The sequence below is a fragment of the Trachemys scripta genome, chromosome 3 (assembly GCF_013100865.1).
Source record: "Trachemys scripta elegans isolate TJP31775 chromosome 3, CAS_Tse_1.0, whole genome shotgun sequence".
Lineage (NCBI taxonomy): Eukaryota > Metazoa > Chordata > Testudines > Emydidae > Trachemys > Trachemys scripta.
In genome coordinates this window covers 44,829,410-44,853,443 of record NC_048300.1, presented here as the reverse complement: position 1 = coordinate 44,853,443, position 24,034 = coordinate 44,829,410, and the positions used below count along the sequence as shown (strand labels likewise).

The 24,034-nt window shown below is 39.6% G+C and overlaps 1 protein-coding gene across 1 annotated transcript in view; it reads left to right on the top strand.

The window, feature by feature from the left end:
- USH2A (usherin) overlaps positions 1-24,034 on the top strand; it is a 548,586-nt gene that overhangs the window by 163,165 nt on the left and 361,387 nt on the right. The window contains exon 21 of the mRNA XM_034764482.1: positions 19,913-20,043. Coding sequence (XP_034620373.1) covers positions 19,913-20,043 — 131 coding nt within the window. The remainder of the gene's footprint in view (positions 1-19,912; positions 20,044-24,034) is intronic.

Genomic DNA, 24,034 nt, shown 5'->3' with positions numbered 1-24,034 from the left:
TTGAAATTGAAAATTGTTGTACTACTGACAATAGATTCTTGCCTTTCTTAACTTTTATTTATAATTTTGAACTTCAGTCTACAGTGGCTATAAATAGCCATTCAATCATAGAGCTGTAAAGCTAGAAGGAACCTTGAGAGGTCATCTAGTCAAGCCTCTTGTGCTGAAGCAAGGTGAAGTATACCTAGATCAGCCCTCATGGTGTTTGTCTAACCTGTACTTAAAAATGTCCAGTGGGTGGGATTGTACAACCTCCCTTGGAAGCCTGTTCTAGTGCTTAAAGTTCTTACAGTTAGAAAGTTTTTCCTAATATCTAAGTCTAAATCACCTTTGCTTCAAATTAAGCCTATTAGTTTTTGTTCTACCTTCAGCAGGCATGGAGAACAATTGATCACAGTCCTCTCTAGAACAGTCTTTGACATATTTGAAGACTATCAGGTTCCCTCTTACTGTCCTTTTCTCAAGACTAAACATACCCAGTTTTTTATATACCTTTCCTCATAGGTCAGCTTTTCTAAAACTTGGATAATTTTTGTTGCTCTACCCTGGACACACACTCTACTTTGTCTACATTTGTCTTAAAGTGTGGTGCTTAAACCTGGATATAGTACTCCAGCTGATGCCTCACCAGTGATGAGTAGAGTGGGACAATCATCTTCTGTGTCTTACATAAGAAACTCCTGTTAATATATCCCAGAATAGCCTTTTTCTCAATCGCATCACAATATTGGCTCATATGCAATTTGTGATCCACTATAACCTTTTTCAGCAGAACTACTGCCTACTCAGTTAGTCTCCATTTTGTAATTGTGCATTTGATTTTTTCCTTCCTAAGTATACTGCTTTGTACTTGTCTTTATTGAATTTCATCTTGTTCATTTCAGACCAATTCTCCAATTTGTCAAGATCATTTTGCTTTCAAATCTTGTCCTCCAAAGTGCTAGCAAACCCTCTCAGCTTGGTGTCATCTGCAGATTTTATAAGCATACTCTCCACTCCATTATCCAAGTCATTTAATGAAAATATTGACTAGTATCAGACTCAGCACAGACCCCTGAAGGACCCCACTAGACATTTCCTCCCAGTTTCGTGGAGAACCATTGATAATTACACTTTGAATACTGTCTTTGGCCAGTTTTGCATCCACTGTATGATAATTTCATCCAGGCCACATGTCTCTGATTTGCTTATGAGACTGTCATGTGGGACTGTGTCAAGCCTTACTAAAATCAAGCTGTATCGCATCGTGTCTACAACTTCCTCTTGCCCCCATCCACTGGGCCAATAACATTGTCAAAGAAGGAAGTTAGGTTGGTTTGGGACGATTTGTTTTTGAGAAATCCATACTGGTTATTTGTTGTAATCCGATTGTCCTCTAGGTGCTTAGAAATTTATAGTTTCATAATTTGTTCCAGTATCTTTCCAGTGTTGAAGTTAGGCTGACCGACGTATAATTTCTCAGGTCTTCTATTTCCCCTTTTTTAAAGATAGGTAATATTTTTGCCTTTTTCCAGTTCCCTGGGATGTTACCCATCCTCCATGGCTTCTCAAAGATAATTGCCAACTGTTCCAACATTGTTTCAGCTAGACCCTTAGTACCCTAGTGTGAATTTCATTAGGTCTTGCCAACACGAAAACATCTAACTTATCTAAATATTCTTTAACCTATTCTTTTTCCCTTTTGGCTTGCATTCCTTCCCTCTTGTTGTTAATACTAATTGGGTTAAGTATCTGGTCATAATCTACCTTTTTAGTGAGGACTGAAGTAAAATAGGCATTAAAATACTTCAGCCTTCCTGATGTTGTCTTACCTTCACTTTCCTTCATCCTTTTCTTGCTACTAATGTATTTATAGAACCTCTTCTTATCTAGTCATATGTACAGCATCAAGTATCCTGAATGCATCTAATATGTTAAAACTCAATTGCAAGTGATACAGGTTGCTTCTTATTGGATTTTATTTAAGAAATAGTGATACTTAACTACAATATACAAACATCAAAAAGGAACAGTGATCCCCTTGGAGATACCATTAATCAGTACTTTGGGGGAAGATATTAATTTTCCATTTCTCCTCCTCGTTCCTGTTTTGCAATGGTGAAAGACAGTTTCTGAGGGCAAGTGCTACTTTTTACAATTACTAGTGTTAAGTCCCATTAAAAAAACGGTAGTGAGGCCTGAACTTTCTAGGTTTAAAGGCTCAGGTCCAAAGAAAACAACAACAATTTTATGGAATGTTGTTTTCAGCTGATGTGACACAGGACCAACTGCACTTTTAAGGTGCAGTCCTACAAGGTTCTGCGTATCTCTTATGAGTTGCTGAATGCTCTATCTCTCATTGAAATTAATAGAGGTGGAGGTCTCTCCTCATTTTTCCTCAGCGAGTCTTTAATGTGGTGTTTGCAGCATATATACAGTTAATGTAGCTTGATTAAATATTTATCTAGCAAACTCTCTCTCAAACATAAATGAAATAGTTTGTTGTCTACAAATAAGACACGGAAAAACCCTTCTGTGAGTTTATTTCCTGTAAGTGAACCCAGCTTTTTTAGGTTTCTTCTGAAGAAGGTCACTATGTCAAAAATAATTAGGAGAAGGTTATCGCAACTGCTACTGAATGAAATAGTGCACATTTCTTACTTTCAGTTATTGCCTCCTTGTTTGAATCATTAACGTTTGTCAGTTGCTGAGTTTGTTGTTCTGCTTTGAAACTTTGTGTTAGCCTGGATACGTTGTTAGCTCAGTCTTGCAGTTCTGCCATCACTTGCATTTCTTGCTGAGGTTCTAACTTGAATTGCTATATTTTTGCTGAGCTTTTGCTTTGTCTTATATTTCTATCTAATTTTTTTTTCTTCATCTTGTTCCATTTCCACTTTGCCTACTGTATATCTCAAACCACTCATTAGGCTTCTTTTAGTTATCCTCTTATTCAGTATGTACATCGTCTAATCAATAAGCATCCTCAGTTGCTGTAGGATTTCCATCTTATTGTACTTCTAACTTCTCTGATGCCACGTGATAGGATTCTGGCTTGGCTAGTGTGCTGTTGTCTAAATTTGCTGTTTCAGATCATTACACTGACTTTAATTTTGATGTATTTGTATTTTACCCAGTTCTAGTCATGCTCTTTTCCCTCAATCAGTTTAATTACTCTCTACCTGTGCAACATTATGTTTGTACTACTGCTGCAAATACTACATAAAGGGTTATATTTGATCTTATATCTTTAATACCTGACCTCCAGTTTGCTTGTGGGTTCACTTTATGGTGTTGTACTTTGATGGTTTGGTTCTTGCATATCTCAGAGACTTCTTCTCTCTCCATGTAGTTCCCAGGCAGCTGTACCTAGAGGCCCCCAGTCAGGGAGTAGGGCCCCATTTTGCTAGCTATTGTATACACAGGTAACAAAAATACAGACCCTGCAACAATGAACTTAGTTGGATATTACAAAGAATGCTTTATCTGACAGTCCCTATATTTCAACATCAGGAGTTGGGGTCAGGACATTTTCAGTAAAGGGCCCTTTACTCCAGAAATTACTTGCCTTTTCTTCCAACAGAGCCTCAGTTTGTTGACCTTATGGGTGCATTATAGGTCCTACCTACTTGATCAGGCTTTCTCAGAGAAAATATGTTGTATGCAAAGATTTGTCTCTCTCTCTTTTTTCAACCTTTTCACTTTTTAATGTACATACTTTTAAAGCATTGTTAATATGAATTAGGGTGGGTTTTTATATGCATCGCATATTGTTATGCTGTGAGCTGGGTTGCTATGATAGGCTCATAATTAATTAGATATATAAATCAAAAAAATCAGATGTTACCTGAGAAAAACACTACATATTTGACAAGTTTCCTGATTTCTGCTCAAGTCAGACAATAATATACAGGCGAGTCTCATCTTACGCGGGGGTTCCGTTCCGCAGTTAGCGCGTAAAGCGAAAACCGCGTATAGTCAAAATTACATTGAGTTGAATGGCGGGCGGAATTGCCCGCATTACAGGTACAGTATTAAAATGGTTATTTTTCTCTTTTTTTTTGTTTTTGCTGACCGTGTAAAGCTGAAATCGCGCATGTTAAATGCGCTTAAGATGCGACAGACCTGTATAGCTGCTCTTCTATGAATAATCGGTCACTTGTTCATGCAGATTGCCACAGCCCTGTTTTTTCAGTATAAAACAACGAAATTACAACTAGCTTCTACCTTGTGCAAGGCTTGGCCTTGCGAAGAAATCTAGGATAAGAACTCGTATTCCCTTTCATTGAAATCCCATTCTAAAGGTGTAATCCTGCCTAAGTGCTGTATCCACGACCAGACGACTGAGAGTCAGAACTCCTGAGATATTCCTAGACTTGTTTATTGAACTTGGACAAGACACTTAGCTTCTTTAATGTGTATCCTTTTATGCATCTGTGTAAATGAATGGGTATAGTAAGCAGATATTGACTTTAGTTAGAGGAAAACCAACATTTATTAACCCCAGAGGCAACTATTTGCCTTCAGAGACAACAAACTTGGCTTTTCACTGAAATATGAATCCAGCATATGTACTACAAATATTCACAAGTAGTTAGGTTAGAATTTCAGTTAATTACATAAATCCCCTGCAGCTTTTCCATTCCTTTAAATGAATAATGTTCAAAAGGGATTATTGAATTAGAGCTTCAGAAAAACTTTCTTACCTTCTAGAACATAGGAACTGCTGTACCTGAGGTCCATCTAATCCAGTATCCTATCTTTACAGTGGTCAGCACCAGATGGTTCTTAGGATCATGTAAGAACCCCCCAACAGACAAATGTGAGATAATCTGACCTCCACATTAGGTTTCATCCTGACCTCTAGTAGTTAGAGATTGGCTTAAACATGGAAGCACGGGTTTAATATCCTTTCGGAAAGGTTTGTTGTTAATTAAGAAGATTGGATATTTTTATATCCATATGAATGTCCACTCCCTTTTTGATTCTTATTAAGTTTTTGGTCTCAATGCCTTCCTCTGGTAATGAGCGCCACAGTTTAATTACATATTGTGTGAAAATGTGTTTCCTTTTATTTGGTTAGAATTTTTCAACTTTTAATTTAATTGAATGTCCCCTTGTTTTTGTAGTATGAGACATGGAGAACAGAAGCTCAGAATCTAATTTCTCTATACCATTCATTATTTTATATAAATTTATCATGCTCCCCTCTTATTTCTCTCATCTCTAACAATCACAGTCTTCTCAATCCCTCTTCCCTCATGAGTTTTTCCATGCCCTTGATCATTCTGGGAGGGAAATAGAACTCACAGTGCGCACTTATTTAGATATGTGTGCTGAATGGTCCACATTCTTACAGGACCTCAGTATTAGCTGCCTTGGTGGAAGTAAATAATAGAAATATAATGATTCACCACATGACTGTTTTCAGCCAGTCATGAGACAGGATTTTTCTTTTTCTTTTTTCTTTTGTTACAGGTATACCTACTTCTCCAGGATGTTGTGAGACTTCAATTAATTAGTGTTTATAAAGCTCTCATTGTCTCTAGATTGAAAAGTAACTACTGAATTGCAAAGCAATATTAACATGGAATGAAATGCCATTATTTTCAGGGGAAACTTGTAATTTGCTATATAATGCACTGCATTTACATAGGGTTCTACAAGAACGCTTTTCCTGGATAAATCCTATTCCTCAAGTGGAAGAATAGAGCTGACATTCATGTAATTTTTCCAAGTATATTTGTCTGAGTTTGGCAGCTTTGGTATTTTTTCAGTTGATCTTTACAACCCCTCCACTATTTCTCCTAATGTGGTCGATTTATAAACATTAATCAAATCTCAAAATAATCCTGCCAGGTTATGCAAGCACTATTAGAACCTGTTTACAGACAGAAAAAACTGAGGCACAGAGAAATTAAATAACTAGACAGAGGTGACCACCTGAATCAGTAGCTGGGTACAAAATCCAGATCTCCTAATCGCTATACTTTGATTTAACCACTAGGCATTGCTTCCTTCCTGAACAAAACATCACTTGATTACTGTGAGGAGAAAGTGCTACTAATACATCAAATCTTATCAAATGACTCTAAACTTATCGTGGCTTTCTTTTCACCAAGGTTTGTTGTAAATCTTACTAACTAGAGAGTAACGGGACTGGTGTCCTTGCTAAAAAGAGAAGATTGATTTACTATATTCATACTGAACCAGCTGCTACCTATGGGTATGAAATAATGAATTCAAAGCCTGTAGCTTTTACTCCTATGTGACACTTAAGAAGGCCTTCAAGATTGGAAAATATTATAAAAGTCCACATGACGGCAAACTTAGAAAATTATCCAAAGCTGTATGGAATAACTGCGTGCAATCTTTACTATGTACAATTTTCGTATTCTTCAAATATTCTAATTGATTGTTCATTGGGCTCAGTCAGCCAAAAGTAGAGAGAAACTTTGTACAGACATCATTAGTTTTTCTCCATTTAAAGATTAATCATGAAGAGCTCTGGCTCTTTAATTCTGTAATTTGTATATTTAATGGGCTGCTGCAGAATCTATGACAGTAATTAGCATAGCCTGAAAACTCATTAATACGCAACAACATGATTAATGCAGCATTAATGCAAACATGACTGAAGTTATTTGGGTTATGTAGTAAGAAGATTAAAGCTAAAATGTCCTGTTTGTTTTACCAATAGTGGGTATAATGGGATGGCAAAAAATAAAATAAAATAGGTATCAAATTAGTCACTTTAACATAAAGAAAGTACTGAAATTTAAATCAAGGTGATTTTCTCTAGCTCTGAAATTTGGGATTTGTAGAATCTACTAGTCTCTCCTTTCATTTATTCATTCATTCATTCATTGTACCTGTATTCAGCCTTGTTCAACCTTTAAGTTTGACCTATTTAGCTTTTTGGCAGCTTTAGATATTAAGATTATATCAAAAACCTCTTCAAATTATGCCATTCTTCAACTTTAGCCAACATTACAACATAAAGCTCTGTGCAGAGGCAAATATAAAAAGCAAAGCAAAACTGTCTTCTCATTAGAGGTAGTAAAAAGGCAAATATTTAAAATATAAATAGAAAGACTTGGAACTGTGCATTTCATTTACAAATTGCAACAATAAAACATTCTATCCCTATCTTTTGTGTGTGTATATAGATATTTGTACACTTAAATACACAAAATAATTATGGACATTTAAAAAATATTTTGGAAGTCATTAAAGTAATTGCAGAAATACATCTTCTTTCCCCTCCCTGAGGGACAGGACACAGCAGTGGGCAGAGAGTTGAGAAGCAGAGCATCTAGCTCTCTTTCCACTCAGAGACAAAAAGCAAGAGCAGGAAGGCTATCACAAATTTTCCCTTAAAAAAATGACATCCAGTGGAGGATCCATCCGGTGATATGTGAAACAGGACAAATTTTATTTTAAATGTAGATATTCTTTTAACACACAAAACTTACATATTTGGACAGATACAAATACAGTTAGACCTTTCAAATCCTCAGAAACCCTGATTCTTCAGCCTGTACTTATAATTGGATGACTTGTCTTGGAAAGGAGGAAATCCTGTTAATCTTCAAAGACTCAGAAATGATAGCTCTTAAAAGGCTCATATACGAACCATAGTAAGAAACTGAAAAGTTTCCAGACTTATAGGGGCAGATCTCAGCTGGGGTAAATCGGCATAGCTACATTAATGATTTTGCACCAATTGAGGATCTGAGCTATGGTCTTATTTGTCTTAGTTACAGAATAATCATTACCTTTTTTTGATAGTGAAAATTTGTGTTTTACATATGAGCAATGACAATTAAGTGATACATCTACTGGGTCATTTTTGTATCATGATGATTTTTCTCAAGATGATTTCTCTCCTTTCCCATGTACTCTCTTCTAGACCTTTCTCTTTCTGTTCATCTTCATTGATACAATCGAGACATTTCAGTAATTTTTTTATTTTCATTTAATTTTCTCTCTCACTGTGTAGATGGAAATACAATTCAGTTTGCCACAAATATATACATGTAGTCAGATAGAAATGTAATATACCTGACAATCAGATTTGCCTAGTGGGAAATAAAAATAGGGCTGGAGTTTGTATATGAAACTGCTGTAAAACCTGGCCCATTTCTGGAAAAAAGTTCTCTCCTTTTTTAAAGGCATGGTTTTTTAATCATAAATAACTTGAGAAATGTGAGGCAAGTTGGGTGAGGTAATATATTTTACTGGACCGACGTCTGTTGGTCAGAGACACAAGCTTACACAGCTCTTCTTCAGGTCTGGGCTGTCTTTTAAGGCCAGCTTGATTAGCTGGTAGCAAATCAGAAACATCATTACCCCACAAATAAAGAGAATAAATAAATGGTCACTCAGTAAAAAGTGTAGTATCCTTGAAATCGGTGTTCCGGCAGCACAGTGGGTGTGGCTCCCTATCTGCTCTGGCTCTGCGCCACTCCCTGAAGTGGGCAGAAGCGGCTCCTAGGCGGAGGCACAGCCAGGGGATCTCTGCGCGCTGCCCAAGCACCGACTCCGCAGCTCCTATTGGCCAGGAACAGGGAACCATAGCCAATGGGAGCTGCGGGGGGCAGTGCCTGCAGTCAGGGACAGCGTGCAGAGCCGCATGGCCACCCCTAAGCCTAGGAGCCACTTCCAGTTACGCCACCACTTCCGGGAGCCACCTGAGGTAAGTGCCGCCTGGATAGAGCCTGCACCCCAAACCCCTTCCCACACCCCAACCCACTTCCCCAGCCCGGAGCTCCCTCCTGCACCCAAATTCCCTCCCAGAGTCTGCACCCCAACCACCTGCCCCAGCCCTGAGCCACTTCCTGCACCCAGACTCCCGCCCGGAGCCCTCACCCCCTCCCGCACCCAGCCCCCTGCCCCAGGCTCAGCCCGGAGCCCCGTCCCGCACCCAAACTCCCTCCCAAAGCCCACACCACCTCCTTCACCTGAACCCCCTGCCCCAGGCTCAGCCCGGAGCCCCCTCGCACACTCAAAACCCCTCAGCCCCAGCCCAGAATCCGCGTCCCCATCCCAACTACCTGCCTCACCCGGTGAAAGTGAGTGAGCGTGGAGGACAGCGAGTGATGGAGGGAGGGAGGCTAGAGTGGGTGGGTGGGGGCAAGGCCTCGAAGAAGGGGCAGGGCAGGGGGATGGCCTTGGGGAAGGGGAGGGGTTTGTGTTTGGGTTTGTGCAATTAGACAGTTGGCAACCCTAGCTATCACCCTCCTCCCACCCTTATCTGCCCTGGCACAGCCCAATTCTGAGAAGATGGCAAGGGGCCCCTTTTACCACCACAGGAGTGATGTAAAGGGCCCTTTATGTTTAAGGAGCAAATCCTAATCCCAGCACACGTGCTATACACTGGTGAGTTCCACAGCTCCGTAGATGCTGTGCCTCCACATAGCGCCCCCACACATGTGAAGGGAATGGTTGGTGGATCTACTTGCACTCAGATCCAAGGGCCCTGCTGTTGCTTCTTCTCTGGTCTGACGTTCAGCAGACCCTATGTATAGTGTGGTGCAGGGAGCAGGAACCTAGGGTTTGTGAAGTCTCTATTGGTACATCTAATTGTCTACACAGCTACTAGGAGCATGCCTTCTGCCCAGGTAGACAGGCTTATGCTAGTTCTGCTTGAGCAGTGTACTTAAATAGCAATATGGACATTTCAACTTGGGCAGCAGCTCAGGCTAGCCACCCAAGTTCAAGCCTGCCCAATGCCCTGGGTCTGAGCATGGGGTGATTACCTGAGCCACCTCCTGTGCTACAGTGTCCATACTGCTATTTTTTTCAGCATGCTAGCTGGAACAGAACTAACACGAGTCTGTCTAGACTATTAATATGTAAATAAAAATGACTCCTATTATTCTGTACACTAGCCTTTGCTGGGTAATCACATGCTGATATTTCCCTCACATTTCCTTCTTCAATCCCATCCAGGTATTTCATTGAGCCATTATATTGTATCATGTCTGAAATTAGGCCCAAATCCTGCAACGCAGTCCACCAGTGCAGGCCCTAAAACTGTGTGAAGTCCTATTACATTAGTGGATTCTGATTCATAGTTTGTATACTTCCTGAGGCAGGGATCACAATGTCTTCTCTGTAGTGTGAGAATCCTAACATGGTTTTGGCTGCTTTGAAATAAGTTAGTAATACTACAAATAATAATTTTACCCATTCATACTGTTCCTACGTTTTGTAAACTTACTTTATTGCTTCTTTTTGGTCTCATCAACAACTGGGACATAAAGGGTTGTAAGATAGTACTGACAAACCTGATGTAATTAAATAAATTCAGAAATTCAGAGTTAAGTCTGCTAAATTGACCAATTGCACCTGTTGTTACAGAGGTATAATATGTAAACTACAGATTTTTGCTCATTGTGGTGCCTAGGCTAGTTCAGGACAGAACGACTGTCCCCAAATCAATGGATATGCGTAAGAGCTGAATTGTGGCTTTGCAATAATCCATGTACATGAGCAGACTGGAAAGCAGATTCTGACTTGGAGCTTAGGGGGTTACTCCAAGTCTGCCTTTGCTCTGCAGAGAAGTATCTTACGCAAGACCTATGCCTGTCCCACTGCATAGCTATGCTAGTCAGTACCCTGTAAAGTAGAGCCAAAGCTTCAGCTAGTACCTGTCTTTGTGCCACAGTACAAGCGAGACATGATTGGGCCCTAAATTTGTCCCGTCCTAAAAGAAAGCACATGTGGCCAGTGGCCAAAATAATATACACCTCTACCCTGATATAACGCGACCCAATATAACACAAATTTGGATATAATGTGGTAAAGCAGCGCTCCAGGGGGGTGGGGCTGCACACTCCGGTGGATCAGAGCAAGTTTGATATAACGCGGTTTCACCTATAATGCGGTAAGATTTTTTTGGCTCCCGAGGACAGCGTTATATCGAGGTAGAGGTGTATGTTCAATGGACCAAGTTCTTTTTCAGGTCAAATCCATGTTCTAGGCCCAGTCAAGTGTGGATGTTTTGAGTATTAGCTATCACTTTGCCTCCCTTAACTTTGAATTTTCTGCTCTGAATCCTTTATTATTTTGTTTATATTTTTTTTCTTCACAGAAAAGTGTGTAAACTTGCTTTATAGTTTGTAATGAGTGGGTTCAATTATGTTCAGTATTTAGGCTATTTTTAAAATTTTTGTTGGTTTTAACTCAAGAAGGAGTAACAACACCTTTGCAACCACTAACGTCTGTCACATAAATAGACCTACAGAATAAGCAGAGTAAATCTTTAGTTGTAATTCAAAATCCAATTGACTTAAATTACATTCAGATCAAATTATATCCCATGGCTGGTCATGTTTTCAATCCAGGGTGCAACAGCTCTGTGCTACGAGCCTGAACTGAAGTTTATTTGTGTGATAAATGAAATATTATAGTAATTATAGTGTTGCTATTGGGTAAGCTGATTGTAATTGAATATATACAGTGTACATATTGTAGCTAACAGGGCATTTTAGATATGTGTCATCTGTGAAAGCAGGGGGAGAGTCTATTTCTTTTAGACGTTGCCTTGCAAATTTTCCCTAAAAGAATGGCCATACGTGTAATTTAGTCTCATAGACTCATCGATGTTAAGGTCAGAAGGGACCATTGTGATCATCTAGACTGACCTCCTGCCCATTGCAGGCCACAGAACCTCACCCATCCACTCCTGTAATAGACCCCTAACTGCTGGCTGAGTCACTGACATCTTCAAATCATGGTTTAAAGACTTCAAGATACAGAGAATACACCATTCACACTAGTTTAAACCTGCAAGTGACCATGCTGCAGAGGACGGTGAAAAAATCCCAGGATCTCTGCCAATCTGACCTTCCTGACCCCAAATATGGCAATCCGCATGTGGGCAAGACTCACCAGGCAGATATCTGTGAAAGAATTCTCTGTAGTAACTCAGAGCCCTCCCATTCTAGTGTCCCATCTCCGGCTGTTGGAGATTTTTACTATTGGCAGTAGCCGATGGGCCACATGCCATTGTAGGCAAGCCCATCATACCATCCCCTCCATAAACTTATCAAGCTCAGTCTTGAAGCCTGTTTGGTTTTTTGCCCCCCTGCTCCCCTTGGAAGGCTGTTCCAGAAAGTCGCTTAACTTTTTCTAATATTTTGTTCCAGCAAAAATAATAGAGGGTGAACTCCATGCCTTTACAGAGGGCTAGCATGAGATCTTGTCACTACTTAACTCACAATTACGCCTTTATACCTATGTATTACAGACACTTATTCAGAGCAAACTATACCACCGCAGGCAGAATTTACAAGAGACTGTGGCAAAATCCTTCTCTGAACTCTCCAATGGGCAGGGGAAATGTGCAGGCATGGCCATGCACTTGTGAGTTTCTTCGTAGGGAAATGAGCTATTGTCCCTGTCTTTTCCCTATCTTTCATGTGGAGATGTGTACCCTGGAGTGCAGGAATTGAGATTCTAACTGGCCCCTATTCGGGACATGCCAAAAAAAAAAAAAAAAAGAAGGGATGCGCCTGTCTGGCATTTGGCAATTTTTAACGTTCTCCTGCCTTAATAAGAGTGTATTTGTAATATTAGGAGATGTCTGTGACTCCTTTATGTAGGTTATCTAACACTTTCCATTATAATAATAGCAAACCAAAAAAACCAAAAACACTTTCAATCTTTTTGGAGAAATTCCAACACTTTCATTGTTTGCAACTAACCTTTGAAATAGGTAGCGAGAAAGCCTTTGGACTGGAGAAATGCCTCTTCTTCGTCCTTTGAAAGTTTTCAACAGTTTATATCTAAGTAGAACTTTAAAAAATTGCCATTCTCATTATAACAGGGCAGCCTGCCCCTTTAAGAGCATGAGGCCTGGGGCCAGTCAGTCCTGTTTAATTAGGAGACCAGGCAGGCTGTTTCGATGTGAGGCAAGAAACTGAGCTTGAGCTAGGAACTGGGTGAAGGCTACAGCCAGCCAGAGGCCCTTGGTAGGAAGGTAGACCTGACCCAAACAGTGGGGTTGGTTGGGGATTGGAAGCTGGCAGTTATATCATGAGAAATGCCATTGCTGCTGGGAGTGTGCTGGTAAGGGAGGGGGACTTGGACTTGGATTCTCTGTTACCCTGAAAGGGGTTGAACACTTTAAAGTGGCATGGCTGAAGGGTCAAGTCACCTTTGCAGCTGGAGCAGGCTGAAGAACATTGTGGGGAAATTGAGGCAGGAGTGCTGCAACACCAGGTCTTCCGGCCAGGGGGTGCTCTGGGATGGTGAGTTTTGTGATGCACCTTTTCTCACTTATATTGCTCTTGAAAATGTTTGCATCCTGCCAAAATAATTGAACATGAACATTGTTAAGACCAAGCCCATACAACTGCTGTAGAAGCAGCAGCAGCACACTCTGCACTAGGAACATATAGGAACTGCCTGAGCCATTGTATTTGGGGGTCTTGGGAGAGGCGGAAAAACAGCAAGGCCAGGCTCCCCCCAGCCATGCTCCAAATACAAGACATGGCCCCAGTGACCTATTTCCCCTTCTGGGGATACCATGTGGGGCAGGAGCTCCCCGAACCCTTGGGGAGGCATAGAGAAAGAGAGAGAGAGCTTGGACCAGGATGGGTTTTCCCCCATCTCTTTATCTACAGGATTAACTATATTAGCTGGCAGNCAAGATATTACCTCACACACCTTGTCTTTCGAAGCAGAAAGGGGTGGAATTAAGGTTGCACTGGCAACTAAATCTGGCATTTCCTAACTTTTGAGAACTTGACTTTGCAATCTACACATCTATCTTTTAACAGTTATTAAAATGTAATTTCCTAGTTGTTTTTTTTTTATTAAGGAAAAGAGGTAAAATAAATTATATTATGTACAAATGTAACAAATCCCTATCTTACATCAGTAGCAGCATCCTTCAGCACTACAACACAGACTTCTTCATCTACAGGATTAAATATAAAAAGCAACAGAGGGTCCTGTGGCACCTTTAAGACTAACAGAAGCATTGGGAGCATAAGCTTTCGTGGGTAAGAACCTCACTTCTTCAGATGCATCTGAAGAAGTGAGGTTCTTACCCACGAAAGCTTATGCTCCCAATGCTTCTGTTAGTCTTAAAGGTGCCACAGGACCCTCTGTTGCTTTTTATATTTAATCCTGTAGATGAAGAAGTCTGTGTTGTAGTGCTGAAGGATGCTGCTACTGATGTAAGATAGGGATTTGTTACATTTGTACATAATATAATTTATTTTACCTCTTTTCCTTAATAAAAAAAAAACAACTAGGAAATTACATTTTAATAACTGTTAAAAGATAGATGTGTAGATTGCAAAGTCAAGTTCTCAAAAGTTAGGAAATGCCAGATTTAGTTGCCAGTGCAACCTTAATTCCACCCCTTTCTGCTTCGAAAGACAAGGTGTGTGAGGTAATATCTTGTAGTGAACCAGCTTCTGTTGGTGAAAGAGACAAGCTTTCTGCATATGCATTTTGATAGCCTTTAATTACATGATCACACATGATTTTTTTCCACAAGACTCTTTCCTCATGCAGTACACAGGATGATTTCACAAAGGACCAGAATCAAGATTACATGGGTAATGGTGAATTTGGCATTTTCTAACCTTCTAGTGCTTGACTTTGTAATCTAAAATTACATTGTTTTAATTGAAATTTTTGATATTCAGTTGTTACAGTCTTGGCTTAGTGGATGGTCCACCAGACTGTTAATTGAACCCAGCTTTTGGATCCCATATGCATCCAGGTCAGCTGGGTCTGGGCAGAGTCCCGACATGGTCTTTAGCTCTGGGTCTCTGGGGCACGCTCCTAGGAACAGAGTGCCTGTCTACGACCCTTCCCTGGGACATGGGAATCCACAGTCCAACTGCCCTAGGTCCCAAGATCAGTGTTGAAACTTTCCAAGCTGCCCCAGTTGCTTTTGGTTATGCATACTCTTCCAGAGTTCCCCTGTTTGGAGTCACTCTGGTTTATAGTTTAATTCTTTGGAGACATGTAGCAGGTAAAGTAAAAAAACAGATTTTACATAGGAACGTATTAAATACGTACTTTTTACGCTTAGAAAGCACAGGAGAGTTAAAGATCTATGCGAACAATAAACACCTGAACACAATCCTCCCCTCAGAGCCGCAGAGTCCTCACCTATCCTGAGCATTTTGAGGGCTGGTCCCTTTCCTTAGCAGAAGGTGAAGTCCCTCCTGCCCCCACTCCTCCAGCTGTGTCTTGTGTGTCTTGCAATGGACTGGCTCCCTTGCTTAGAGAGTCTGTATCGTTTAAAAAAAAAACAAAAAAAAAACAGTCTGTGACACCTTTGCTCTTATGCTGGATAACTTCCATGCTTCAACCCCTTCCCCCCACCCCCCGGTTGGTTGCTGGTCTAAGAGTTATTAAAGTGAATGGCTCTGCCCTTAGCAACCACATTGCTCCATCTGGGTAGGACTGACTGTTCAAGGTTGATGTCCCCTTCCTGGCTGTGTTTCAGTTTCCCAGACATAGTCTGTTTCCATTACAAAGTGGAGAGTCTAATCCACACATTTACACTCAAACGATACTTCACAGAACAAAAAAGGAATTTCATAAATTGACACAAACATATTCCTCAAATTGTCACAAATAATACATATACACAGTGACGGTGCAAGGAAGTTTTGCACCCTAGGCGAAACTTCCACCTTGCGCCCCCCCCAGCCATGCGGCAGCTCCCTGCCCCCCTCTGCCCTGAGGTGCCCCCCCCCGTGGCAGCTCCCCCCCTCTCTGCCCTGAGCCCTCCCCCCCCCGTGGCAGCTCCCCCCGGCCCGGGGAGCCATGCAGCAGCTCCCCACCCCAGCTCACCTCTGGTCCGCCTCCTCCCCAATCACGCCGCCCCAGCTCTAATTCTCCTCCCTGCCCAGGCTTGCAGTGACAAACAGCTGATTGGCGCTGCAAGTCTGGGAGGTGGGAGAAGTGGAGCGGCAACTGCGCGCTTGGGGAGGGGGCGTAGGAACGCTGTAAAAAAAATTGGAGGCACCGCTTTTTGGTGCCCCCAAATCTTGGCACCCTAGGCAACCGCCTAGTTTGCCTTAATGATAGCACCGGCCCTGCATATACACACAAACACACACACTAGTTGGTAATCTTGGAATTCACAAGCTAGTAGAGTGCCCCCTCTCCACTACATGTTTTCTTTATTCTGTTTTACTTTTTCCTCCTCTTCTTCTCTCTTTCTCAGAAATAGACTTGTGACAATTCCTGGTGACCCTGGTAACTCTAAGTATGAAGCTGAGCTTTCCCGTCTCCTGCAGGATCTTTTTCTACACTTCTGATTGCATTTTTTCCACCTTTGTATTTGTAGGCACGCTGTCAGTGTATCATTTCTGGCAGCAGCTAGGTTGGCTATTTATAAACCCAGAAAGCAGAACCTTTCCCAGAAAGAGGAATAGTCTCTTGAAGTGTGTGTCTATTTATTTAGTTCTTAGAACATGCAACAGGATATAATTACGTCAAGCCATATCTACTAGCTGGAGTCTTTTGTGGACCATCCTGATGCCATCCAGTAGCATCTTGCATCTCTTGATCTGAGGGATTTACTGATCACTGGTGATTCTGTTAAACTCGGTTGATTCTGTGCTGTCTTTAGTCCTTCTGCTCAAGGGAAGAAGTGATATTACTTTAAAGGAGTTGTGTATATATAAACAAAGCTCGTTTTAGAGGAGAAAGGGGGACAGTCAGAAGCATCCTCCAGAAAGGTGGAAAGGCTTAAATATTTCTAGCTGAAATACCTTTATAACTTAATTCAGGTAAGATAGCACTTGTTTGGGTAATACTTCATATTTGTCTGGTGTTAGATATGTACAGTTAGTTATGTACAGTTGATTTTAGTAGGTATTTTAATAGCATGATTGATTTTCATTATCTAGAGTGAATGTCTTCGAATCTGAGTGCATTGTGTTATACTGCATGAGAACTTGTACTGTGATTAAAATGTGTGAGTCAAAGGATACTACTTATGGGTAGAGGTAATTAACTGGCATTATGAATATGCATTGGAGTTATGATTCCTTAATTTTTTGTAATAGATTCTGTCTACAAGAAAAGCTTCCATTACTTATTATTTTCTGCCTGGCATAAGAAGGGGAAAATGAATGTGAAGAGGTTGAATTGTTTGATACAGCTGGGTAGAACCCAATAAATTACCCTGTTCTGTATTAAGTACTTTACGGGGATCACAAGGACATGAGTATTGATGTATTTGAACTAAGCAGCAGTGGAAAATCATGAAAATGCTACTGCAAATCAGTTCTTGATCTGGAAAATAATGATAACATGCAATAGAGGGATGGTATAACCTAGCCTTTCACCAATTTCTTCCAGCTTCTCCCCTCAAACTTTTTCATCCAGCAATTATAAGCATGGCAGTGACATAATCACATGCAATTGTCCAATTTGAGCACTGGTACTTATTGAATAAATGAGTTTTGAAAGGAGGTTCTGATGCTAAATTTGTTGGGTTTCTTTTTTCTGAAAAGAAAATGAAAAGGTCAGAATTCTAGCTGGCAAATCCATGGGCATTAGCTTCCACTGTGCTGATTCGATTCAGGTAGCATGACAGCAGACATACCAGCAGAGCAAACGGAGCAATCAGAAGTAACAATTTTTGCAAGTCAGAGAAAAATATAAATGTAACTAAATTAGGATATTGGTACAGGTAAGATGCCGCTCGGGTGAATAAGGATTCAACACAGAGAATGGGTTTAAAGTGTCAGGCTGCAACTTTACTGACATGACACAAAGGTATAAGCTGGACCCCAGTTCCTGTTAGGCAATGTGAAGGGACTGGAGTGGGATGGCTTTCCACCAACACCAAGAAACCAAGACCTGGCCTCCCAAAATTACCCATGGGATCTAGCCAGCTTGTTGAGATTCGTGACCAATATAGAGGGTATCTCAATCTTCACTAAATGTCCACAAGCAACATTACAGACATCAGATTCCCCTTGAGTCCTGCGTCCAGGTTTACCCCAGGATCTAGGCCGACTCTCCTAACTTTCTTCACACTGGACACTGGCCAAAAGCAAGGACAATCAAACTAATCCCTCACTGAACATTCATGGATACTGTGGGGAAAGTCAAAAGATCCTCAATGCTGATTTTGCTTTAAGGGAAATTCCTTCCCAAACCTCCGAAAGGCAATTACACTGGGTCCAGCAGCTCACCGGAACCGGTTCTGCCACCCCCGGGGACCATAGTAGACAATGGAGAGTAGAGAGGTGCTGTCTGAGGGACACAAAGATGGCATCCCTGGGTGCAGACAGAGGTAAGCTGGGAGTGAGGAGCAAGTCTGACTATGAAGGTCTGTCCATGGCACTGACCGCTTCCCTTTCATCCTCTCTAGCTTTATGTGGTCCTGCAGGAGAGGGAGGGAACATCTGTGTCTGGTAGGAAGGGTTACAGCTCCTTTTCCCCTTCACCAGCTAGCTCAGCACTCTAATAGAACTCTGGTTAGAGGGTCATGTTTAAGACTGTTGTCTTTGGAAAACTTGAGTGTCTTGGTTGTGCCACCTACAGTCTGACTCCTTCCTTATGAGCCCAAAGTTGCTGCCCTGTACAAGTTTAATTTACTGTTGTACATTTACTCCCAAAACACTGAATCAAGAAACTGAGAATATAGAAAATGACATTAATGCTAAGAAATACATATTGCATCACTTAAGGTTATACTAATAATTCTCTTGTGTATTGAAATTTGAGTCTTTATCCCATATTTTGTTTCAGAAATTGAGAGGAATGATGAGATGGCTGTCACTAATGCTGCCCTTTCATTTCCCCACGCAAAATACTGGTAGAGATACAGGTTACCAGGGCCATGTTTTTAAAATAGACCTAGTCTGGCATCTGGATTTGCATGTCTGAAATTTTATACCAATATTTAGAACATGCAATCTTGCATAGCTACAAACTGAATTTGCTAGTGCATATTAAGTAGTTAGCATATGCAAAACCAATTTTGGGAATATGCAAAGTTTTGGTTGCCTAAAAAACGTAGTCACACATAGTTACATGCACCTAAAACTGATACATGCATTTTTGTTGAATGCTGTTTTTGATAATATTGCCTTAAATATTAATGGGTAAGTTTCTTTCAACAAACACATTCCAATATATATCAAGTCACTGAGGAAGCTCTTTGGCTTAGTATTTCATTCTGGAGTAAAATTAAAGAAAGAAAATAAGTTTTATTCTTGTGCGCCTTTATTATGATACTTTAATTGCTTGATCCTAATTGCTGAATTCCTAATTTCAGAAGCTAGAAAGAACAACAATTAGGTAACAATCAGGGATGTTCATATGCTGGGAAAAAAGAATTTCTTGGTACTTATATTATCCCTCAAAGTATTTCCAATATTTGTTGAAACTTTTAAAAAAAGAAAAAAGCAATCATTATGTTTTTCCAGGCTTTTCATTATTATTTTTGCATTTAAAAATCTATACATCTTTCAGGAACTGTACAGACATTAGTATTCACAGCAACCTTGTGATGTAGATAGGTAAGTAGTAGTATTCCCATTTTGCAGATCAGGATATTAAGGCAAAAGATAAAGGCCAAACACTGAATAAGTGGTAATACTGGAATTGGAGCTGAATTATTCCAGGTTCTCAGTCCTGTCTTCAGCCACTGGCACAGGCTGCAACTATTTTCAATTACGTTTCCTTTAGAAACAGGTTCCTTAACTACACTGGGCCAGATTCTGCTACCCTCACTCTGAATGAATAATGCCTTATTGTGCAAATAGTTGCTTTGATTTCACTGTGGCTGCTCGTGGAATATGGTGCTCAGTGACATTTTGATATTCCATTTTTTGTTGTTAAGGGGAGTAGCTTTTCATTTCTAAGTAGTTATCTTTATCTGATAGAATTCATAATAGCTACCATTAACCATCCACCTTGTTTTTCTAACCAGGTATTAAAGTGAGCTTTAGAACCAGGGAACCTGATGGTCTGATTCTTTTCTCTGTGTCACCTGGGAATCAAGAGGAATACATTGCACTTCAGTTACAGAGTGGACGCCCTTACTTTCTTTTTGATCCACAGGTACGGTAAGGAGAAAGATAAAATAAAATATAGCTTTATTACAGATCCCCAAGGCATATTGTGTGCTTAATGGTATAAGATGATGGGGGTGCTTGCTTTTTCCATTTTTTTCATATTGATCCAGGTTAATGGATTCTTCAATACCCTAGATAATTGGTGATCTTTAGAAAAGAAGCATTGAATCCTCCAGGCTTTTGTAATATTTAGTTTTGTTTCCAAGTGTTAACATTTTTTAATTAGAGTTGCATTACATTTTTTTAAAAAAGTATTGTTCTTACCATTACCACTGAGTTAACAATCGTTAGTACCACTTTAAAATTCATTTTTAAATACTAAGACACCAGTTATGGATACATCTCTTTTTGATTATTAAATGAAGATAGCATACTTTTCTAGTAAATATTTTTCAGCATCCCATTTGATTGTACACCCATTGAAGTCCATGAGAGTTTTCCCATTAACTTTAGTGGAAACACAATTGAGCCCTTCCTTCAAATTGGTGCCAAAAATATGTAAATGTATACATCCTTTTTAATACTGTTAGTGATACTTGCATTTTTAAATTATTCCTATTTTAAAAAATAAAACTCTGTGGCCATAGCATCATACAGACAAATCCACTCTGATTGATTTAAAAGTTATGCAATGTGTGAATTAGGTGTCTGCATTAGCTCACTTTTAAAAAGAATCTAGAATGAAATCCTGCCCCTTTGAAGTAAACAGGAATTTTTTCATTGGCTTCAGTGGGGCCAGGATTTCACTCTGTGGTCTGAGCCAAAGCTCGTTGAAGTCAATGGACAGCCTCCCATTAGCTTCATTAGGCTTTGAATGAGGCTCATAGTGCTGTGACTTTTTTATATATTTTGATTATAATAGTGGCCAAGGTCTTAATCAGAAATGGGGACTCTTTGTGATGGGTACTGTACTCTTTCTGTTGGATGATATGGGTGATATAGGTAAATGGCGAGCCCCCACTCTAGGGATTTAGTCTAAAATACTTCAACAGGGAAGAGACACACACACTTTTTAGCTATCAGGAGCTGTTAACAATTAAGGCCTGACAAATGGTTCAAGAAATTAATTCAGATATGGTCCCTACAAAGCGTTTGATTTTCCAAATGTGAAATGCCTTGTTTTACATAAGAATATTTAAATATGATCACAGTATCATTCTGCTACTCTGGGAAAAATGTGCTACGGAAGCATTTAGTAGAATGTATTTTGAATCCAGAGAATAGTTTCCTCCAAAATTAAGCACAGGTTGGCACATGCAGTTGTGTGGGCCCAGCTTGAACTGGTACAAATAAATGTGGTTTCTGATGTATAAAACTATTAATGCTCTAGATTGTTGCCAAACATAATATGAAGAACCACTTATTCAGACACCTGATCTTTAGAATGCAGCATCGTTTGTAACAATTTTAACGCTAACTAAGTACACTTTGATGAGACAGCATTTAATAAAATGCTCATTAATTTCATCATTAGCAAGGGTATGCTAAGAAGTAAGCCAGTTTCTTATGTCACGCCCAATTAGCATCCCATGCTAGTAATCCCATTAGTATTGTTGAATTCACTAATGGAAAAACTAATGGGCATGCTACCAGGGCACATTAATTGGGCATGACACCAGTTCTGGTTTTAATTATTAAACTACGATAATGAAATGTGTGTTTGTAAAATATTTAAATGTTGAAATAAGGTAGAAGACAATAAAAATAGTATATGAAAAAATGCCTGTGTACATGTAAGTGTATGTGGGTTTGTGTTGTTGTTGTGGGACAGTGAACTGATATACAAACCATGTCTGAATACCTAGGATGCAGGTACCTTTAAGAAAGGCACATGCATCTATGTGGAAAACATACTGCATATGCTCATGGGAAATTACTCCATTTTTATAATCTTAAATACATCATACGTATTCTCATGCATGGTATGCTCAGTGACAGCATCCAATTAAAAACATACTGGCCAGCAACACTCAGATAAAGTTTGAATGGAACGGAGCTTTATTCTTTTAGGCTAATGCAGCTTTAAAGGTTGTGGTAGTAGTGTTCAACAGAATCATATTAGTATTTATCGCATCAGTACACTACCTTTTTCATCGGTAAAATATTAAGATCACTGAAAGGGAGAGAAGTTGAGAACAAAGGTGTTAACAAAAATTACAAAGCTATCTTTTTCATTTACTGCTGTACAGTGGCAAATCAGCTACTACTTTCAGAGAGGCCAGTAACTATTTCAAAAAACAAAACAAGAGTTTATTTGCAAGCTTGGAAAATAGTTTTCTGAAATCTGTCCTCACAGTAACAATTTGCAAAGTCAATTTTACTTTATTAATATCTACTGTCTAAGAAAACTAGCATTTTTGCAGTTAAATAATTGCCTGGGAAGTTTTACTTACTGTACAGATGAGTATCCATAAGTCTCAGCTGCTTCTTGTTCAGAGGGATTGATTTCACCTAGTTGTAATGAAATTGCAATATAAGGCGACAACCTTCAAACATTTGTGCTTAACTTTACTACTGTGAGTAATACTACTATTTCTGGTACATCATAGGATTTTGCAGGATTTGACCTAATTGTAGCCAGCCTTAAACCAAATTGTAGAAACCACTGTACAATTATATTTGCAATCTTAGGCTAAATTAGAATATAATTTAATGTGATTTCAGCTCCATCTCTAGAAGTTTTTAATAATCTTTCACATCTCTACTTGTCATTTAGTTTATCCCATTGAATAGGGTTGCTCCAAATATTAACAAGGTATTGATGAGGGGAGGGAGAAAAAAATACAAGAAAGCTATTCTTTAAAAAGTTCTTCTATAGTTGGCATTTTGTAGGCAGATAGAAAATGCATACGAAGTTAGACCATTGCTCTATCTATCCTGGCACCTTGCTGCCAACAGTGGCAATGCCTCAAATACATATTCAGAGATCCTCTTTCCTCATTTTTATCTTGATTAGTGATGGCATTTTATTTATTTTTTAAGAGTATGGAAATATCCTTTTTGGAATGCTTGAACACACATTGTGGTCTAGTTGTTAGAGCAGGGGGATTGGGAGTCAGGACTCCTGGATTCTGTTCTTGGATTTGCCACTCTCTTGCATTTGCCTCTCCATCTTTCTGTGCCTTTGGGAAAGTTATGTTATTAGTATTACACCTCTACCCTGATATAACGCGACCCGATATAACACTAATTCGAATATAATGCGGTAAAGCAGCACTCTTGGGGGCGGGGCTGCGTGCTCCGGTGGATCAAAGCAAGTTTGATATAACACAGTTCCACCTATAATGCGGTAAAAAAATTTGGCTCCTGAGGGCTGCGTTATATTGGGGTAGAGGTGTATTATTTGTATTCTGATAGCACCCAAAAAGTAGTAGACATTGACCACACATTTACAATCAGATACAATCTTGCCCAAAGAGCTTACAACCTAAGACGACAAGCAATATATGAAGAGCGGAGGAAACAGATATAAAAACTGTGAACATATTGATTGTATCTATATTAATGAAAGTGGAAGATGTATGGCAAGTACATTTCAGTGGTTAAAATCTCAACAAATAAAAGTGTGATTTAAAAAAATCAACTATGACCAACTATCCTCATCCTAGCCATTATTAATTGGCTTATTTCTTATTTCTTCAGCTCAGTTTTTCCCATTTATAAAATGGGGGTAATTATTTTTAGCTCACAGTGGGGTTGTGAATCTTTAATTAAATAGTTAAGGCACTTTGAGATCTCTAGACAAAAAGTTCCATAGAGACACAATATTATTAATCGTTGCTTCAGGTGTTTGTACAAAATATAACATATTAACATAATGCTTCTCTTTCTTTAGCATAAGGGGTGCATAAGAATTGTGATAATAATTAGAAAGCTCAGTAGTTCATTGTCAAGTATTCACGGTATTTCATTGTCAAGCTTGCTTCATAGCAAACATTTATTTTTTGCTCTTCCCCCTAATCACCTGAGATCTATTA